The following is a 17,061-nucleotide window of genomic DNA, read 5'->3' as shown; positions in this document are numbered from 1 at the left end:
AAACCTGTAAAATGGATGTGAAGGGTCAAAGGAGTGACAAATGCAAATCCAAATAGTTTTTCACAAACCACTGAACCAGCCAAAAGAGACGCACACACAAATACACAATCTCTCTCCCGTTCTCTCTCAATAAATAATCATTGTATCCCATTCATTTACACCCTCAAAATCCTTTTCCATCCACCTCTCCACCTCAAAAAGTCAGCGCCTTCTTTTGTCTTCTTCTTTCTTCTCTCTAGAAAAAGTCAAAGATAAACATAGCAAGAGAATATGGAAGATGATTGGGATCTAACCGCGGTGGTCAGAAGTTGCTCCGCCTCTAACACCACCACCACCGGCCCCACTAGTTCCAGCGGCAGCGCCACCACTTCTTCTAGTAACTTCCAACCAAGAGTAGATGATAATAACAACAACTCTTTGTTTTGCTTTCAAGATCTAATGGAGCAGCCAAGAATATTGACCAAAGATAGTAGTACTGGTTTTGAAGAGTTGCATGAACTGTGCAAGCCTTTCTTTATTGAATCAGAAAAATCGACACCAAGGAGATTATTACCCATTTCACCGGTCTCTGTTCTTGGAAAATTACAAGATCTACCACCATCACAACAGCAACAACAACGACAGCAACAACAACATCATCAGCTCAATAATAATAAATTGATTCAGCCTAAGAGACCCTTGTCTGTAAATGGTTCCGCAACTTGTACTTTACATGCTCAAAGTCCAAGAACAAAAAGAAGGTAAATTGTAGTTATTTCTTTTTCCTTTTTCTTTTTAATTGAAATATTGAAGTTTTTGAAGTTGCATACGTAAAATATAATATAATTAAATCAAAGGTGGATCCAGGATTTAAGTATTATAGGTATAATATTTAAGTTTTTTAGTATTGAATTCATTATTATATGTTTAAAGTTATGGGTTTATATATGTTATTTGTTACAATTTTTGTGAAATTTTATATATAAATTTATGTTCCGCGTTGAAAGTACTATGTCAACTGATACATCTGCTTATGAGTCAGACCCAACTTGTTTGGAATTGAGCCATAAGTATTGTTATTGTTATTAGAAGATTGAAGATTGTTGGAGCTAATTAGTGAACATGAAGATTTTATACAGCCGATTTCAACTTCCCTAGGCTGAGGATGGAAGATTGAAGTTTTCTTAATGCAAATATTAGACATTTGCCAATTTTTGCACACCTCGATATTATTATTTCAACTGTCTCATATGTTAATAGATTTTCTTTTTATTTTGTTCAGGAAGAACCAATTGAAGAAGGTATGCCAAGTAGCTGCTGATGCTTTATCTTCTGATACGTGGTCTTGGAGAAAATATGGCCAAAAACCCATTAAAGGTTCCCCTTACCCAAGGTATTATTGGTTCCTTTTAGTACATTCTAGGTTGCTTCCAACAAATACTTTCATGTCTTTTGAAATTAAAAGCAAAAAAGAAAACAACAATATACTCCATCTAAGGAACTATTCTTTTTCTTTTTCTTTTTCAACACAAAAAATGAATTCATTTTCTTAATTCTTAAACAAAGAGAGAAGACTATGATTTATGAAGTACCTTTTTAGATATGCATGTAGTGTGAATTTTACTATGTAGCATCTACATCGAGAATTCAAGCATTGTATACGTCATTAGTCCGATCCTTTCTAGGAATTACCTATAATAACAAACTTATCCCGTCGTTCCTAACATTACTTTGTATTAAACAGGGGATATTACAAATGTAGCACATCAAAGGGATGTTTGGCCAGAAAACAAGTGGAGCGAAATAGATCCGACCCGAATATGTTCATTGTCACTTATACAGCTGAGCATAATCATCCAATGCCTACACACAGAAATTCCTTAGCCGGAATTAGTCGTCATAAAACAGCGAATTCCAATAAACCCACCAGCTCATCACCGGTATCTTCACCGGTGATCAATTCTCCGGCACCGGAAAATCAAGAAAGTGATATCTTTGAAGATGATGATGATGATGATGAATTTGGTGTTTCTGATGTTGGGTTGGGTAAAATGGAAATTCCGGGAGATGACTTCTTTGAGGGTTTGGATGATCTTGATATTCCGGCCACCGGAGAAATCTCGCCGGGGAAATTTCCAGCGAGGTTGCAGTTTCCTTGGCTGGCGAATAACGCCGCCACTACGGCAGCTGGCGGTGGTTGACCTGCCAAAGATCCATTCTCATCATGATATCAGAGTTATGCCCATTCCAATTCACTTTACTCCAGATGTCCAACGTCTTATATTGTTCAAGCTCCAGATGTTCAATTTTGAACGTGTGGGTGGGTGTTGAAATCCCACATCGAATCGATATAAATAATTTGGTCTCTTTATATAATTTTAGATACTTCTCCTCGTGAGCTAGTTTTTGGAGTTCAAGATTCATTTTTTTATCACAGAAAAAGGACACGGGAGAAAAGAAAAGTTCACGAAATGATGCTTTTCTTCTCACTGACTTTTCTTTTAGTTTGTAGTATCTTTTTGTCCGTTAGAGATAGGAAGAGATAGAAAAGAAAGAGAGAATCTTGAAATCACAAATGTCTTCTTTATTGATTTTGTACGTGTAACGTATAATTCCATTTCCACATCATCATAGAGAGATAGGCATGTAAAGAAAAGGGGAAAAGTGTTTGATTCAATGTTTTTTTTTTGGTTTTTTTTTGTTCTCTATTTAGAATGATAACGCTATATAAATATATGGGTATAATTTCATTAGTGTCTATGATAATTTTGTTATAATTTTTTTTTTCGGTTAATTGAATGTAGCATTATATAATACTACTGTATTAACAAAAAGCATTGTTCATTTGTTTGTGGGCGTAGTTTGCCCTGTAGCTTGAAACTGTCAGCCAACTTACAGTTCGGGATAGTTAAAGTAGTTGCCGTGGATTGTCTGCCCAAATAGCTTCTGATGCAAACATTGAAGGAACTATCAAAATTCTAGTTTTTATTTTATTTTATTTTAAAGCTTCATCCTAGCCCCCTCCTTAGCCAGCAAGTTGCCACCCTATTCTGTTCCCTATACGTGTGTGTGATAGTTGGAGCTTTCGACTTCTGCATCAGTGACTTGTACTCAAGATAGTTTGGGTTATAATAAATTAGATGTCCATGTTGTTATAATAAATTAGATGTCCATGTGCAATCATATTTATTAGCAATTTACACTCCCTGTAAAAGAACTAGCAATTCAGAAAAATTGTTAGTTGTATGAAGAATTTTTTTGTTATAATCATTAACAATGATTAATTACTTTATTAACTTTCCATACCTTTTGTAGTCGTTAGTTCATGTGTGTGTTCTTGAATGTTTGTGTTACTAATTTTGTGGGGAGATTTCGAGTCGACCAAAAGGGATCTTCGGAAATTTACTTACCAATTTACTTGAATTGCCTGTTTTATTCTAGCGCCTTATAGCATAGCGACATTCCACAACTAGTGTAACTTTCCGCGCTTCGCGCAGTTATTGAAATCATTAATAAGTTTACAAAATAATAGTTGTCAGTTTATTATTATTTGAGAAGCTAATCAGACTCTTTTATAATCATACATTTTTTTTAGGTATTCTTTAAAATTTTAACTATTAATAATGTGCTTTATTTTTATTTTTATTTTGATGCATATTCTAAATATCCGAGGTAGGGGTAAGGTCTGCGTACACTTTACCCTTTTCAGACCCCACATTGTGCGATTTCACTAAATATGTTGTTGTTGTTGTGGTATGCATATTCTAAATATGTAAGTGTAATTCACAGAAATTAATTAACAACCATGTACGCGCATGAAAGTATAATTTGTTCACTACGTGTACTTTTAATCCCACTCCTTTATGGATGTAGGGAGCAATAGAAAAGAATTCTCAAAAAATGTGGTTATAAATATGGGATTTTATTTTAAATAAAAATATGGTACATATGCGCATATGATTCTACACGTCAATTTTTTCAGAGAATAAGTTATTTTTAATTCTATTTAAATGTTCATATGCTTGCCTTCAGACACTATACTTTTCATGTAAATAATCCTTTGAAACACAAAAGAATAAAAATAATTTATAAACGTATTATTGATACAAGAATTAGAGCTTATAAGCAAACCATTTTTGAATCTTGAGTAGAGCTTTCAAATTTAATATTATCAGTAGAAATTTTATCACTTGGTTGTTCCACATAATTGAAAGTATTATCCTAACTCATGTGCTCATTTCTTTTCCACTTTGTCAGGACCATCTTTGCCAGTATTCAAGAAGAAAAGTTAGATAATACTTAGAATGTGAAATTTTGACTAATATTCAGAATGTGAAATTTTGATTGTGTTGTATGCATAAATATGCAAGAAAATTAATGGACAAATAACACCACCTAAGAATCATCATGTTGAATATCAAAATAAAAAAGCACCTCTAAATACTATAAATTTGAAAAAGATTGAAAACCAAACTCATAACTAACCAAGTTTGTTTTAAAATAGAAACATTCAAAATCGATTTTCAATTAACATATATTAAAACAACATCTTCAATAAAAAGGAAAATTCGTTGTCCAAGAAAAGAGAAGAGAGTAAAAAATCTGTGGGAAAAAATCACATTCTAACCTCTTTGTATATGTCTTTGGAGCTTGGGCAGGGAAGGATTGAAGTCATACTTCGTCTAAATGATTAGAGATCCAAAGGAATGTTGGAGACGTCTATGTTTCTCTTTTCTTTATATATCTCTTTTCTTTATATATATATATATATATATATATATATAAAATATGAGTAATGCATCAAAACCACTACTTAATGCATGAATAGAAATTTACTTAATGCACGGATAGAAATTTAATTATCATTAAGGTTGTTGTTACGTGGTTCGATGACTTTATTGCAAAGGTTAAAGTGTTAAAGATAGGGCTGGGCGTTCGGTATTCGGTTCGGTATTTTTAAAGTTCGGGTTCGGTAATTCGGTATTCGGTAATTGAAAGTATATATACAAATACCGAACTTTCAAACTTCGGTTCGGTAATTCGGGAATCGGTAAATCAAATTTCGGTTCGGTACGGTATTCGGTAATACCATTTTTTTGCAGCAAAGCGCATTGGCAACCAAATAAGATCCTCTTAAATAAGACTGCGAAGTGAAAATTGGACATCAAATTGATTTAAGGCTTCAACAGTCCATAAACCAACAATAGCTTCAACATTATTTCTAGCTTTCTTTCCACAGATTGGACATCAAATTGATTTAAAGGTGAAACAATTTGATCAATGATAAATCTTTGACACATAGAAGGTATTGTAGAAGTGAAATGAAATGACAATATATTATGCAGTTTATAAAGAATTCACAGAATATGAAAAGTGAAACGAATGGACTTGAAATGTTTGGGGTTTCTTGACTTGAAATGTTTGGTGGACTACGGACACGAAATGTTTTAGCCACTTTACTCCTTTGGTTTACACGTATTGGTATTAATTTCGGTATTCGGTGATTTACCGAATACCGAACGGTATAATTGTAAATACCGAATAGCGAAACCGAAATATTAAATTTTATATTTTAGTACGAATCTTTGAACCGAATGCCGAATTACCGAATACCGAAATACCGAAATAGCCGGTTCGGTTCGGTAATTCGGTTTTCGGTTCAGTATTCGGTACTAAAATATAAAATTTAATATTTTTATTAAATTTGATTTTTGCATTTGTTTTATAGACACAAGCATTTTTTAAATAGAAAATTAGAAGAAAAGTTCAAAAAAAGGAGAAAAAAGATAAATACATTTCTTAGCCATAGAGAGGTGCCACATCACTTTGTCTATGCCTAGTTTTATATTATATATAGATTGTAGACACGTCTCTTGAATTTAGAAGCGGAGTTATGATTTAAATTTGATGTAATTAATATTTACACAATTTTAATTATTAAGGGAGGAAAATGCTTTTCATAAAGAATATTTTTTCAGAATACTTTTTCATGTAAGTTAGTGGATTTCTTACTTATTTTCTTGTGTTTGGTACATAAACAGAAAACATAAAAACATTTGTATATGATCTTGAAAAATATAGGGGAGGTGGAGGTGGAGTGAAAGGGGTGTAGAGTGGCGGGGATGCGGGGTACGAGAGTGGGGGTGGGGTGGGGGGTGAGGCGTGTTGGAGGAGAGGGGAGGAGAAAATTAATGTAAATATAACTTGTAAAACTTGTTTTCCCTACTTTCACTAGAAATGTCATTTTCCTTTTTTTAATAAACTCATTTTCCGAGTGAAAGTATTTACTATAATTTTTTTGACAAACCAAATATAGAAAAATTAGAAAAGAAATTCCAAAAAATATGTTCTTCCATACCAAACACACCTTAGATTTATTATACTTTTACCGTTATGGATTCAAAATTAGCATTGGTCGAAATTTATTTCTCATTTTATATATAAATATATATGCTTCGCATAAAAAATATAGAGATTAGAACTACATTGAATCTGCCTCAATAAGGCGAACCAAATGAGTGGCTTATAGCTAGTGTTAAAGAATGATTCCAATAGAGAATATCTCCAGCACAAAATTAATGTCTAACCATTGGAGAACAAACATATTCATGTTCTGCAAATGGGTAGTAAGTACTGCTGTTCTTGAAAAGCATCAGGTCAACCTCAAGGCGATCAATATTTATCCGCACCGGATGTTTACATCAAATTCATGCAACTTACCTTAGTTAGATGGTTTAATAAAATTAATATACACATTAATTAATCATGATCAAGTGATAATCCAGTATATTCAGACACATATTATGCATATTTTGGTGAACATTCAATGCAGGTTTTTACTCGATCACCAATTTACTTGGGCTGTTGGAAGTGGTTTCTGCATTAACGAGATAAAATGGGGAATAGAGATGGTCCCTGAGTTATTGCTTTATCCCGATTTTGATTCATGTATTTTTGACCGAGGACATTTGCCCATATTAATCCAAATGTGTAATTTTGGTCTATAAAAATAACGAATGCTGAAAACTTGTGAATTGTTGTAGAATTATGTCGAGAAATCCCAGTAGTGGAAACGTAGAATAATAGAACTACTGAGTTAACACTGGTTTGATTCGTATATCACTTTCTTTTTTCTGTTGGTTCTCTCTCTCTCTTTTTTTTTTTTTTTTTCCAATTAGGTCTTCAAAATTATACAATTTTTAAAAATATTTACACAACATAGTGTAATATGCACCACTATATTTCCAAAAAATCATTATACATAATGTATCAACCTTGCATAAACTGTATATTAGTGTATAAAAGGTGTTTATGAACAAAATTTTTACAAATCAATAGATCGAAGGATCTGCTGAAACCAAAAATAAGAAATAAAAATGAAAGAAAGGTGTAAGAATCGAAATTTTATTGGATTAAATTCATAAAGTAGTTTGAACTATATGTTAAATTCAAGAAAATAGTCAAAATAACGTGACTAATATAACTGGATCAATCATTTAACTCCATATGCACTAGGCTAGTCTATTTAATTGGACTCCAAATGATGAGCCCACTTTATTAGCCCAAGGTCCAAATAACTATTAGCCCAGGCTCGTGCCATGTGTCAAATAAGGTGGTGATCCAACCAAGTCAAATAAATGAGCTGCTGAAATTATGTCACGTGTCAAATGATGTGACAATCCAAATCAAATGTGTCACGTCTACTTATATTACGGAAAAGCCATAAATGTAGACCCACAAGAGATGTATAGCCAGCCGTGGATTAAGTTAATCTATGTTACCTCACCATATATATGTACACCGTATATATTAAAAGTGCACATTTCAATTAATTAAAAGTCAACCAAAATAACACAATGACCAAAATCAGAACTCCTCGATATTTCCTGAACTAAAAGCACAAATTTCCCACTACGTTAGTAACAATATCTACTTATATTACGGAAAAGACCACATATGTACACCCACAAGAGATGGCCAGCCGTGGATTAAGTAAATCTGTGTTGCTTCACCATATATATTAAAAGTGCGCGCTTCAGTATATTTGTTTGGATGGTTACGTATCGTTTCATGATGTATGGTATTATATTTTATTATGTTGTATTATATTGTACTGTATTGTTTTTGTGAATACAACGTCTGGATAGATTCTATCGTTTCCTGTCGTTACATAATATACCACACATCAGCATTTAAAGAATAACCCTATAAAAAAAGGGTACGAGGTAGATTCATTATAAAAAGGTAGGTGAAGGATAAAAAATGATTATTAGACTATAAGCAAAGATAAAATGAGAAGACAAAAAAAAAAGTTAACTCCGCGATTACACCAAATCGGTCGTTACATAAAATGAGACTTTTCGTCGTTACCTATGATAGATTTAACGATACAATACAATAAAATTTAAGCAACAATCAATACAAACATTATATTTAAACTAACATCACAACAATATTATAGAATACGTAACAACCATTTAATCGAATTGTTTGTTTGAGAGAGAACACCATATATACACCCACAAGATATGGATAGCCGGCCGTGGATTAAGTTAATCTGTTTTAACTCAACAAGAAATCCAATCTAATTTTTCACATCGAGAGACATTCAAGTCTATCTTATAGTTTACGTCAACGATCTAATTATTTCACTATATAACTAAATTGAAACTCAAATCCAAATTGGTTTTTTGAGAGAAGATACGAAGAAAGAGAAGAATGGATCTGGTAGACAAGGCGAAGAATTATGTATCGGAGAAGGTGGCAGAAAAAGTGGAAAACATGGAGAAGCCCGAAGCAACAATTGTGGATGTGGATGTGAAAAAGATTAGTTTTGACAGCATTTCATATCATGCTAAGGTCTCTGTTAGCAATCCTTACCATGTTCCAATTCCTATCATGGAGATTGCTTACGTTGTCAAAAGTGCTGGCAGGTTAATTCCCACTTCTCATCTCCTCTTCTTTCTTTATTAAGCTCTATATCCAAGCAACTTATTGAGGTGGCCGGTTAGAGTGGTGGAATTAGAACCTAGGGTGTCAAAATATAAAAAGTAAATGTACGAAAAAGCTAATCGGATTCAACCCATAACACGTATACATGATACAAAAATCTTTTTATCTATCTATACATGGTAATTTTTCAACAACACCTCTTGAATACATGTGGCTCCGGCACTGGACGGGGAGGGGTAGAGGGACGATAAATGTACAACGCTAAAAATTACATGGCATACGTTAAATGGTAGGAACTTCCTCAGATCTTCTGCTACTTGTTATTGTCAATAGATGGATGGGGCCCTTACTTAATGGATTTAGCTGAACTTATTTTTATCTCGAAACAAAACATAAATATATGCAAAATATTATTAAATATTAAATGAATTCAATTGTGAGAATTTAAGGTGGATCACAATCAAATTGAAGTTCGTATTTTATATATGCTTGTGGCCTTTTAAGTACATTTTTTTTTACCCCTCCCCCACGAGCACCCCTTTTTTGCTCTCTTGATGACTTGAAACCAATAATTTTCGTGTCGGAGGAGGAGGGTGCTTACCACCTCAGCAACTATTCTTGTCGCCTCTTAAGTACATCGCCTTTCACTTTTTTTTGCTGTATTTCCAAAGTTGCTGTTTAATTTTGTTAATGTAAATTAATTGATCAAGTAATTCTTCATATTAGTGCAGTACCAATATTAAATAATTTAGCAGATCATAGTAGTAACTTTTAAAGAATTGGCTTGCCGGATTATATAGTAGTATAGTCCTCTACGTACTGTTGGGTTTTTGGATTTTCCCTTTCTATGTGAAATTGGATTAATAAAACCCAATCCAATTTGAATCAGACCACTTTTTTCGCTATATATAGGACCAACTTAGGTCTTATTTTATAACACTAGAGTGAATTCATAGCAGTCATAGAGACAAAGTGAGAGAGAAGTGCAGATTTTCGTCCAGAAATTTTCTGCCACGATCCGCTTTAAATTGTGTTTCCCAATTCGTTAACCTTTGGATCGTGCTGAAATTTGAGCTAGGGGTTCTCAACATCTGGTTCTTCGATTTCAACGGTGGAGATCAGATTTTGTGGTTTTTAGCTCCGGTTTTTGAGTACAAACCATAGCTCAGTTTTGGGGGTGATTTCTCTGATTTCTTCCCTGGTTTTGGTGCTATCTTTTATGTATTGTTGCTCCGTGTTTGACGTTGATATTGTAGCCATTTGTAGAACATTGTTGTAACTCTTGTTGATTATAGCGGAGCTTTTGTGGGCCGAAGGTTCCGTGGATGTTTCCTCTTCACCTTGAAGGGGTTTTACCACGTAAATTTGGTGTCTCTTACATTAATTTATTTTTGCTTGCTTTGCTATTTTGTTATTGGTATAGTTGTTATCCAGATTTCCATTTGTGCTAGTGTTTATTGTCTTCTCTTGATTCAAATAGTGTGAGAAGTTTTGACTTGGGTATTTCTTCCGCTGTTACCTCGTCGTGCAATTTGGTCAGTGCTTGTTTCTTCCCAACAAAGTGGTATCAGAGCTTGTGGCTATATTTGATTGTGTTGATTGTCTATTTGAATGATGGAGGAAAATATGAGCAAGATGATTTTTTTAAATAGCAGTAATTGCCATATTTGGAAAAGTAAGATAAAAGATCTTCTATTTGTCAAGAAATTATATTTACCTGTGTTTGCTTCTAAGAAACCTGAGTCTATTGAAGATGAGGATTGGAAATTTGAGCACTTACAGGTTCGTGGCTATATTAGGAAATGGGTTGCAGATAATGTTCGAAATCATATTGTGAAAGAGACAAATGCTAAAAACTTGTGGGAAAAGCTCAGACACTTTATGCTTCAAGATCGGCAATAATAAGTTATTCTCTGTAAAACAATTGATGAATATTAGATACAAAGAGGGAAGTCCTATTTCTAATCATATAAATGATTTTCAGGGGGTCCTTGATTAGTCAGTCTGGAATGGGTGTCAAGTTTGATGAAGAAATATAGGGGCTTTAAATTCTAATAATACTGCCATACTCTTGGAAAACTCTTCGAGTTTCTTTGACTAATTCTGCTCCCAGTGATGGTGTAACTATGGAATATTCTAAGAGTGGTGTTTTGAATGAAGAGATTAGAAGAAGATCTCAAGCTTCGTCTTCTTCAACTTCACACTCCGATGTTTTAGTTACTGAAGGCAGGTAGGTCAAAATGACAGAGGCAAAAATAGAAGCAAGCCAAGATCCTACGGGTACAAGAATCATACATGAGACTATTGTCACTTGAAAGGGCACATCAATAAACATTACTGCAAGTTTAAGAGAGACCAGAAAAAGCAAAAGAAAGAAGGCGATAATGAAAATCGTGTTACTGTTGTTGCTGAAAATGATCTTCTTGTTGCTTGTGGTAAAATGATATCAATCTTGTTTGTAATGAGTCTACTTGGTTTGTGGATTCAGGTGCCACCTCTAATGTCACACCAAAGAAGGAATTATTTTCTTCTTATACCTGTAATTTTGGAATGTTATGAATGGGCAATAATAGTGAGGTTGATGTATTCGGTATTGGCACAGTTTGCTTGAAAAGTAAGAATAGTTCGAGGTTGGTTCTTAACAACATCAAGCATGCTCCAGATGTTTTTCTGAATTTAATTTCTGTAGGAAAGCTTATGATGAGGGTTATGATCAAACCGTTGGTTGTGGCCAAAGGAAACTTCTTAGAAGTTCAATGATTGTATCAGGCTCGAGAGATAACAAGATATCCGACCACTTATTTCAGTATTCCATTTGTAGTATTTCGGTAAATTTGGTAGAATGATACTTCATTGAGTTATAGTGGCATGAAAATTTTGAGTCACATGAAGCGAAGGGGATTGATAACTTACAAGAAGAATTTGCTTTCCTGAGTGAAACAAGCAAAGTTTAAAGAGATGTGTTCATTGCTTAGCAAACTAAAGAGTTTCGCTTCGTAGTCATTCAAGAAAGCCTTGATTTCTTTGGAGTTGGTACATTACGATTTTTGTGTAGTCCTTTTAAAGTAAGCTCGTGGTGGTGTACTTTACTTGTGACTTTATTGATGATCATTCTCCGCAATTCACTGGTATTTCCTTTGAAGTCCAAGGATTAAGTACTTGATGTGTTCAAGACTTTTAGGCCTTGGTTGAGAGACGATATAAGAAACTAAATGCATCCGCTCGGACAATGGTGGTAATACATTGGTCCTTTTTTTGATAATTATTATTGCAAACTGACAAGGTATTGGCATTAGAAAACTCCTCTAAAGACTCCTCAAAATGGTTTAGTAGAGAGGATGAAAACTAACTCTAGTTGAGAGGGTTAGATGTTTGCTTTCAGATGTTAAGTTGCCAGATTCATTTTGGGTAGAAGCACTTAATATTGCTCCTTATATCATGAATTCATCTCCTACTATTGCTTTGGATGGTGATTTCCCTGACAGAGTTTGGTTTGGTAAGGATGTCTCTTATGGTCATCTGAGAGTCTTTGGGTGCAAGGCCTTTGTGCATGTTCCTAAGGATGAGGGGTCAAAGCTAGAAGTTAAAATTAGGCAGTGTATCTTCATTGGTTATGGTCAAGACGAATTTGGCTATATCTTTTTACATGATTCGGTTGAGAAGAAACTTGTTAGAAGCCGTGATGTTGTTTTCTTTGAAGACCATACAATTGGAGATTTTGACAAAGCTAAGAAGGTTGATTCTCGGAAAGCGAAGGAGAGCTTAGTTAATGTTGATCCGGCTTCATGACTATTGCACCTGAAGAAAATCTTCAAAATAATGAAGATCAAGTTGATAATGAAGATAATGATCATGTTCAGAATGACCAGCATGATATTATTGATGCTCCAGTAGAAGATGATATGGTTGGCCAGTAACCAGGTGCTATTAATGCTCCGGAGAGTTCTCTCAGAAGATCTATTAGAGAGAAAGTACCTTCATCTCGTTATTCTCCCAATGAGTTTGTACTCTTGAGTGACGGGGGAGACCCTGAAAGTTTTGATAAAGCCATGGTTGTCAAAGGCTTTAATCAGAAGAAGGGAGTTGATTTTGATGAAATCTTTTCTCCAGTTGTGAAGATATCAGTCATTTGTGTTGTTCTGGGCTTGAATGCAAGTCTAAATTTAGAGTGTTGCTTGATCGGCAGGATGGTGATTTCCTCCACATAGTCGGGAAGGGGAGAATTGTAAGGTTTTTGGGTTTTCCCTTCTTATGTGGAATTGGATTAATAAAACCCAATCCAATTTGGACCAAGCCACTTTTTCCACTATATATAGGACCACCTTAGGTCTTATTTTTATAACACAGGAGTGAATTCATAGCAGCCATATAGAGAGAAAAAGTGAGAGAGAAGTGCATTTTCATCAGAATTTCACGCTGACAGTCCGCTTTAAATTATATTTTTAATTCATTAACCATTGGATCGTGCTGAAATTTGAACTGGAGGTTCTCAACATCTGGTTCTTCGATTTCAACGGTGGAGATAAGATTTTATGTCATGTAGCTCCAGTTTTTGAGTACGAACAGTAGCTCATTTTTGGGGGGTGATTTCTATCATTTCTTCACTAGATTTGGTGCTATCTTTTATGTATTGTTGCTCCGTTTTTGGCGTTGATATTGTAGCCATTAATTTGGAGAACATTGTTGTAACTCTTGTTGATTATAGTGGAGCTTTTGTGGGCCGGAGGTCCCGTGGATGTTTCCTCTTCACCTTCAATGGGTTTTACCACGTAAATTTGGTGTCTCTTGCATTGATTTATTTTTAGTTGCTTTGCTATTTTGTTGTTGGTATAGTTGTTTTCCGGATTTTCATTTGTGCTAGTGTTTATTGCCTTCTCTTGATTCAAATAGTATGAGAAGTTTTGACTTGGGTATTTCTTCCGCTGTTATCTCGTCGTGCAATTTGGTTATTGCTTGTTTCTTCCCAACACATACTACATCCTTCATCATCTTTTGTGGTACAAAAACACAATATCTGGTATTTCATTCAGTTGTCATTTAGATTACGTTTAGATTTGCAAAACAAATGGTTATTCCACAAAACAAATATTGTGCGAGTTTAGTTTCGGTTTTGGGATAATTTGTTTTGGAAAATAGTTATGTTACGGTTTGATTGCTTTACGAAATGAGTTATAGTTCAAACTTTGCAAAGAAATTACTAAGACCTTAAAATATTGTAGATGCCTTCCAATAACATATTTATAAATTTTTAGTTTTAAGAAATAAGGCCTTTCACTAAAGTTCGACTTTAATTTAGACCACTAATCTTATTGAACCGCCCCTGATTTCTCTGATTGATTGCTTTAATTTGAATTGAATTCAGGATAGTTGCTACAGGTCTAATTCCAGACCCAGGGTCACTGAAGGCCAAGAGCACAACAATGGTAGACGTGCCAGCGAAGGTTCCCCACAGTGCAATATTGAGTTTAGTGAGGGACATAGCCGCGGATTGGGACATTGATTATACACTTGAATTGGGTTTCATTATTGACCTTCCCGTCTTTGGCAATCTCACCATTCCCCTCACTTATAGTGGCGTGTATAAGCTTCCTACATTGTCTGACTTATGGAGAGGTGACGAAGAAGAAGAAGAAGAAGAAGAGAAAGAAAAGAAAGCCGAGAAAGTGATCAAGATAGAAGAAAAAGATGGGAAAGAAAAGAAAGAAGAGAAAGAGAAGAAGTAACAAGCTTCATTTGTATTATGGTATGAGTTTAACTTATATACACAGATAAAGAAAATTTTTTTACACTATGAAGTGGCCAAAACGAAATTTATAATCTTGAAAAACTTGTACAAATAACTTTCTTTGTATAAGTTGATCTCATGAAAGAAAAAGCAGTAGTAGTAGCAGCAACAACAAGTTTTCGTGTTGTATATGTTGTGGCATTACGAGTCTTTCTTTTGCCACAATATATTTGAGACTTTTGCTTTTTAGTTTTTTTTTTTCTCCAGACGTTAAAAGTACAATTAGAGATATTTCATTTTCATCCTTCATCATAAAAATATCAAGTTATACTCTTTGAACGATCAAATTTATGCATGTGTGGCTTTTCATTACATTTAGGTTAAATATGGCAGGTGATTTGGTGGTTAATTAGTTGTTGACAACCTTCTTGCCTTCAACTTCAAAACCTTTAACTCACATATTAGCGAGGTTCTCAATATATCTCTTAAATGTTGTATCTTAGGATATTAATCTTTCCTAAGTTGAATTTTATATGTTCCTGTGACATAAGCTAGATAACTATCTTGTTTAACGGTTTTAAAGGAAAATTAGTTTTTCTCTCACAATTATGTTGTTTATATTCTTAGTTTATACTAGAAGAGCTTGTTGCATCCTCAAAATACATTTATACTGGTAAAATATCTTTAAGGATAGTATCATCAACAACATGCCCCAAGCTAGAAGAGGATCCCAACTGTACCCCTATATCATCTCATGTGGAAATATTTATTTGACATGGTTATATTGAGATGTATTGTATTATAACGAGTTTCGAGTTAATCCAATTGTTTTTTTTTAATTATAAATATATGAAGGATTATTTTTGTTATTTATTCGAAATAAGTGATTTTGAAAATTTGGCCACACTTGCTCTAAATCAAGCGAGAAACCCAACAATTCCTCTTTCAACAACAACAACAACAACATACCCAGTGTAATGGGTCTGAGAAGGGTAGAGTGTACACAGACTTTACTTCTTCCAGAGCATTTTATATGGTCCTATTTATCCAACATGGTCATCGAGATATGTATTGCATTAAAAATGGGATTAAATTGAGATCAAACAAATCTTTTGACATATGTCAAATTATCCCAATAATTTACTACTAACAACAACAAATAACAGGAAACATGCATCTCCTATAAAATTCATTACTTCTGAAGCATGAAGCGTAACACAACACATTGTTCCTAGTTCATTGGGACCCAGAAAAACTAGTTGGGAATGACACTTATTAAGCCATCCAGTTCCTTCTTCTTCCCCCTCACATTATAAGATCGTGACCCTTTCAGATGCTGGATGAATTACAATATATTGGGGTCAGGATGAATTACAATATATTGGGGTCAGAATAGAAATGACGTCACCCTAGCAGAAACTTGTGCCACTGGGGGGTTACAATTTTGTTAACTTAGCTTTTCTTTACACTTTAAGGAATCCAAAATCCAATGATTGATCTAGCAGGACATTGTGATCCAACTCTTGGTGGTTGTACTAACTTAAACTCTGACATAAAATCGTGTCAAGCGAAAGGCGATAATGTTCTGCTCTCCATTGGAGAAGGGTTAGGTAGCTACTAGCGACTACCTCAACTCGACAGAGAATGCTCGAGAAGTTGTTACTTATCTTTGGAACAACTTCTTAGGAGGAAAGTCGAGCTCTCGCACACTTGATGATGCTGTTTTGGATGGAATTCACTTTGATACAGCAAACTCAATAAGAAGGCCAACTTGGGTGCAACACCACTAGTGGTGGCAAAATCAACCATAAAATCGTGACCCGCTTATTTTATCAACTTTACCCTTTTTGACCCACTTAATTCAACCCATTTATAAAAGTAAAATTTACTTGGCATAGCTTACATTATTACCTATTTATGGAACATAGCTAAACTTTACAATAATTATATTTAGTAGCTAAAATATAACATATTTACTTCCTATAGCTACCACTTTTTTACCACTCATCTGATAACTTCCCACACCCCTACAAAATAGGCCAAAAAAATGTCCCTCTCTCCTATCCCCCTAAATACACGCCATTATGCCCAATATCCCTTAATTTCCTCCAATTTCAAATCAGGTTTACAATAGTTCAACTTCCTTGTTTATCTCTAATTAACTACTCATTAATTTCACTCATAATTCAAATCTAATTCCCAAAAAAGGTAAGATTCTATACTGATTTTTATGTTTTCACCGTGTATTTAACCTATATTTTCGTTTGAATCAACAATGCAACTCTAAATAATTAGTTATAACTGTTTGTTCTTGGTTGTTTTTTCTTAGATTCAAGTGAAATACAATAATTCTACTCCGAGGGAATAGAGGCATAGAACCCGAATTGAGATTCCTAATTTTTCTT

The 17,061-nt window shown here is 34.1% G+C and overlaps 2 protein-coding genes and 1 long non-coding RNA gene across 3 annotated transcripts; all 3 read left to right on the top strand.

Moving 5' to 3' along the window:
- Window positions 1-83: 83 nt before the first annotated feature.
- On the top strand, window positions 84-2,230 carry LOC132053534 (WRKY transcription factor 22-like). The gene is made up of 3 exons (XM_059445606.1): window positions 84-740; window positions 1,262-1,372; window positions 1,724-2,230. Exons 1-3 carry the CDS (start codon window positions 271-273, stop codon window positions 2,178-2,180), a joined length of 1,038 nt encoding a protein of 345 aa, XP_059301589.1. The 5' UTR covers window positions 84-270; the 3' UTR covers window positions 2,181-2,230.
- Window positions 2,231-2,239: 9 nt separating this feature from the next.
- LOC132053533 (uncharacterized) lies at window positions 2,240-2,729 on the top strand. Its single transcript, XR_009414142.1, has 2 exons — window positions 2,240-2,341; window positions 2,392-2,729. It is a non-coding gene; the product is annotated as an uncharacterized LOC132053533 (long non-coding RNA).
- A 5,609-nt stretch (window positions 2,730-8,338) lies between these two features.
- LOC132054866 (desiccation protectant protein Lea14 homolog) lies at window positions 8,339-14,821 on the top strand. The gene is made up of 2 exons (XM_059446827.1): window positions 8,339-8,912; window positions 14,294-14,821. The coding sequence occupies exons 1-2, from the start codon at window positions 8,698-8,700 to the stop codon at window positions 14,652-14,654; spliced, it is 576 nt and encodes a 191-aa protein (XP_059302810.1). The 5' UTR covers window positions 8,339-8,697; the 3' UTR covers window positions 14,655-14,821.
- The last annotated feature ends 2,240 nt before the right edge of the window (window positions 14,822-17,061 follow it).

Source organism: Lycium ferocissimum, chromosome 4 (genome assembly GCF_029784015.1).
Source record: "Lycium ferocissimum isolate CSIRO_LF1 chromosome 4, AGI_CSIRO_Lferr_CH_V1, whole genome shotgun sequence".
Classification (NCBI taxonomy): Eukaryota; Viridiplantae; Streptophyta; class Magnoliopsida; order Solanales; family Solanaceae; genus Lycium; species Lycium ferocissimum.
The sequence above is the reverse complement of the archived record's forward strand: the minus strand, read 5'-3'. Positions and strand labels throughout refer to the sequence as shown.

Excerpts from the sequence above, each read along its gene's own strand:
- LOC132054866 (XM_059446827.1), top strand. The coding sequence starts at position 8,698 with ATGGATCTGGTAGACAAGGCGAAGAATTATGTATCGGAGAAGGTGGCA. Across the intron at positions 8,913-14,293 it reads GTTGTCAAAAGTGCTGGCAG|GATAGTTGCTACAGGTCTAA; the intron begins GTTAATTCCCAC and ends AATTGAATTCAG.
- LOC132053534 (XM_059445606.1), top strand. The coding sequence starts at position 271 with ATGGAAGATGATTGGGATCTAACCGCGGTGGTCAGAAGTTGCTCCGCC. Across the intron at positions 741-1,261 it reads AGTCCAAGAACAAAAAGAAG|GAAGAACCAATTGAAGAAGG; the intron begins GTAAATTGTAGT and ends TATTTTGTTCAG. Across the intron at positions 1,373-1,723 it reads AAAGGTTCCCCTTACCCAAG|GGGATATTACAAATGTAGCA; the intron begins GTATTATTGGTT and ends TGTATTAAACAG.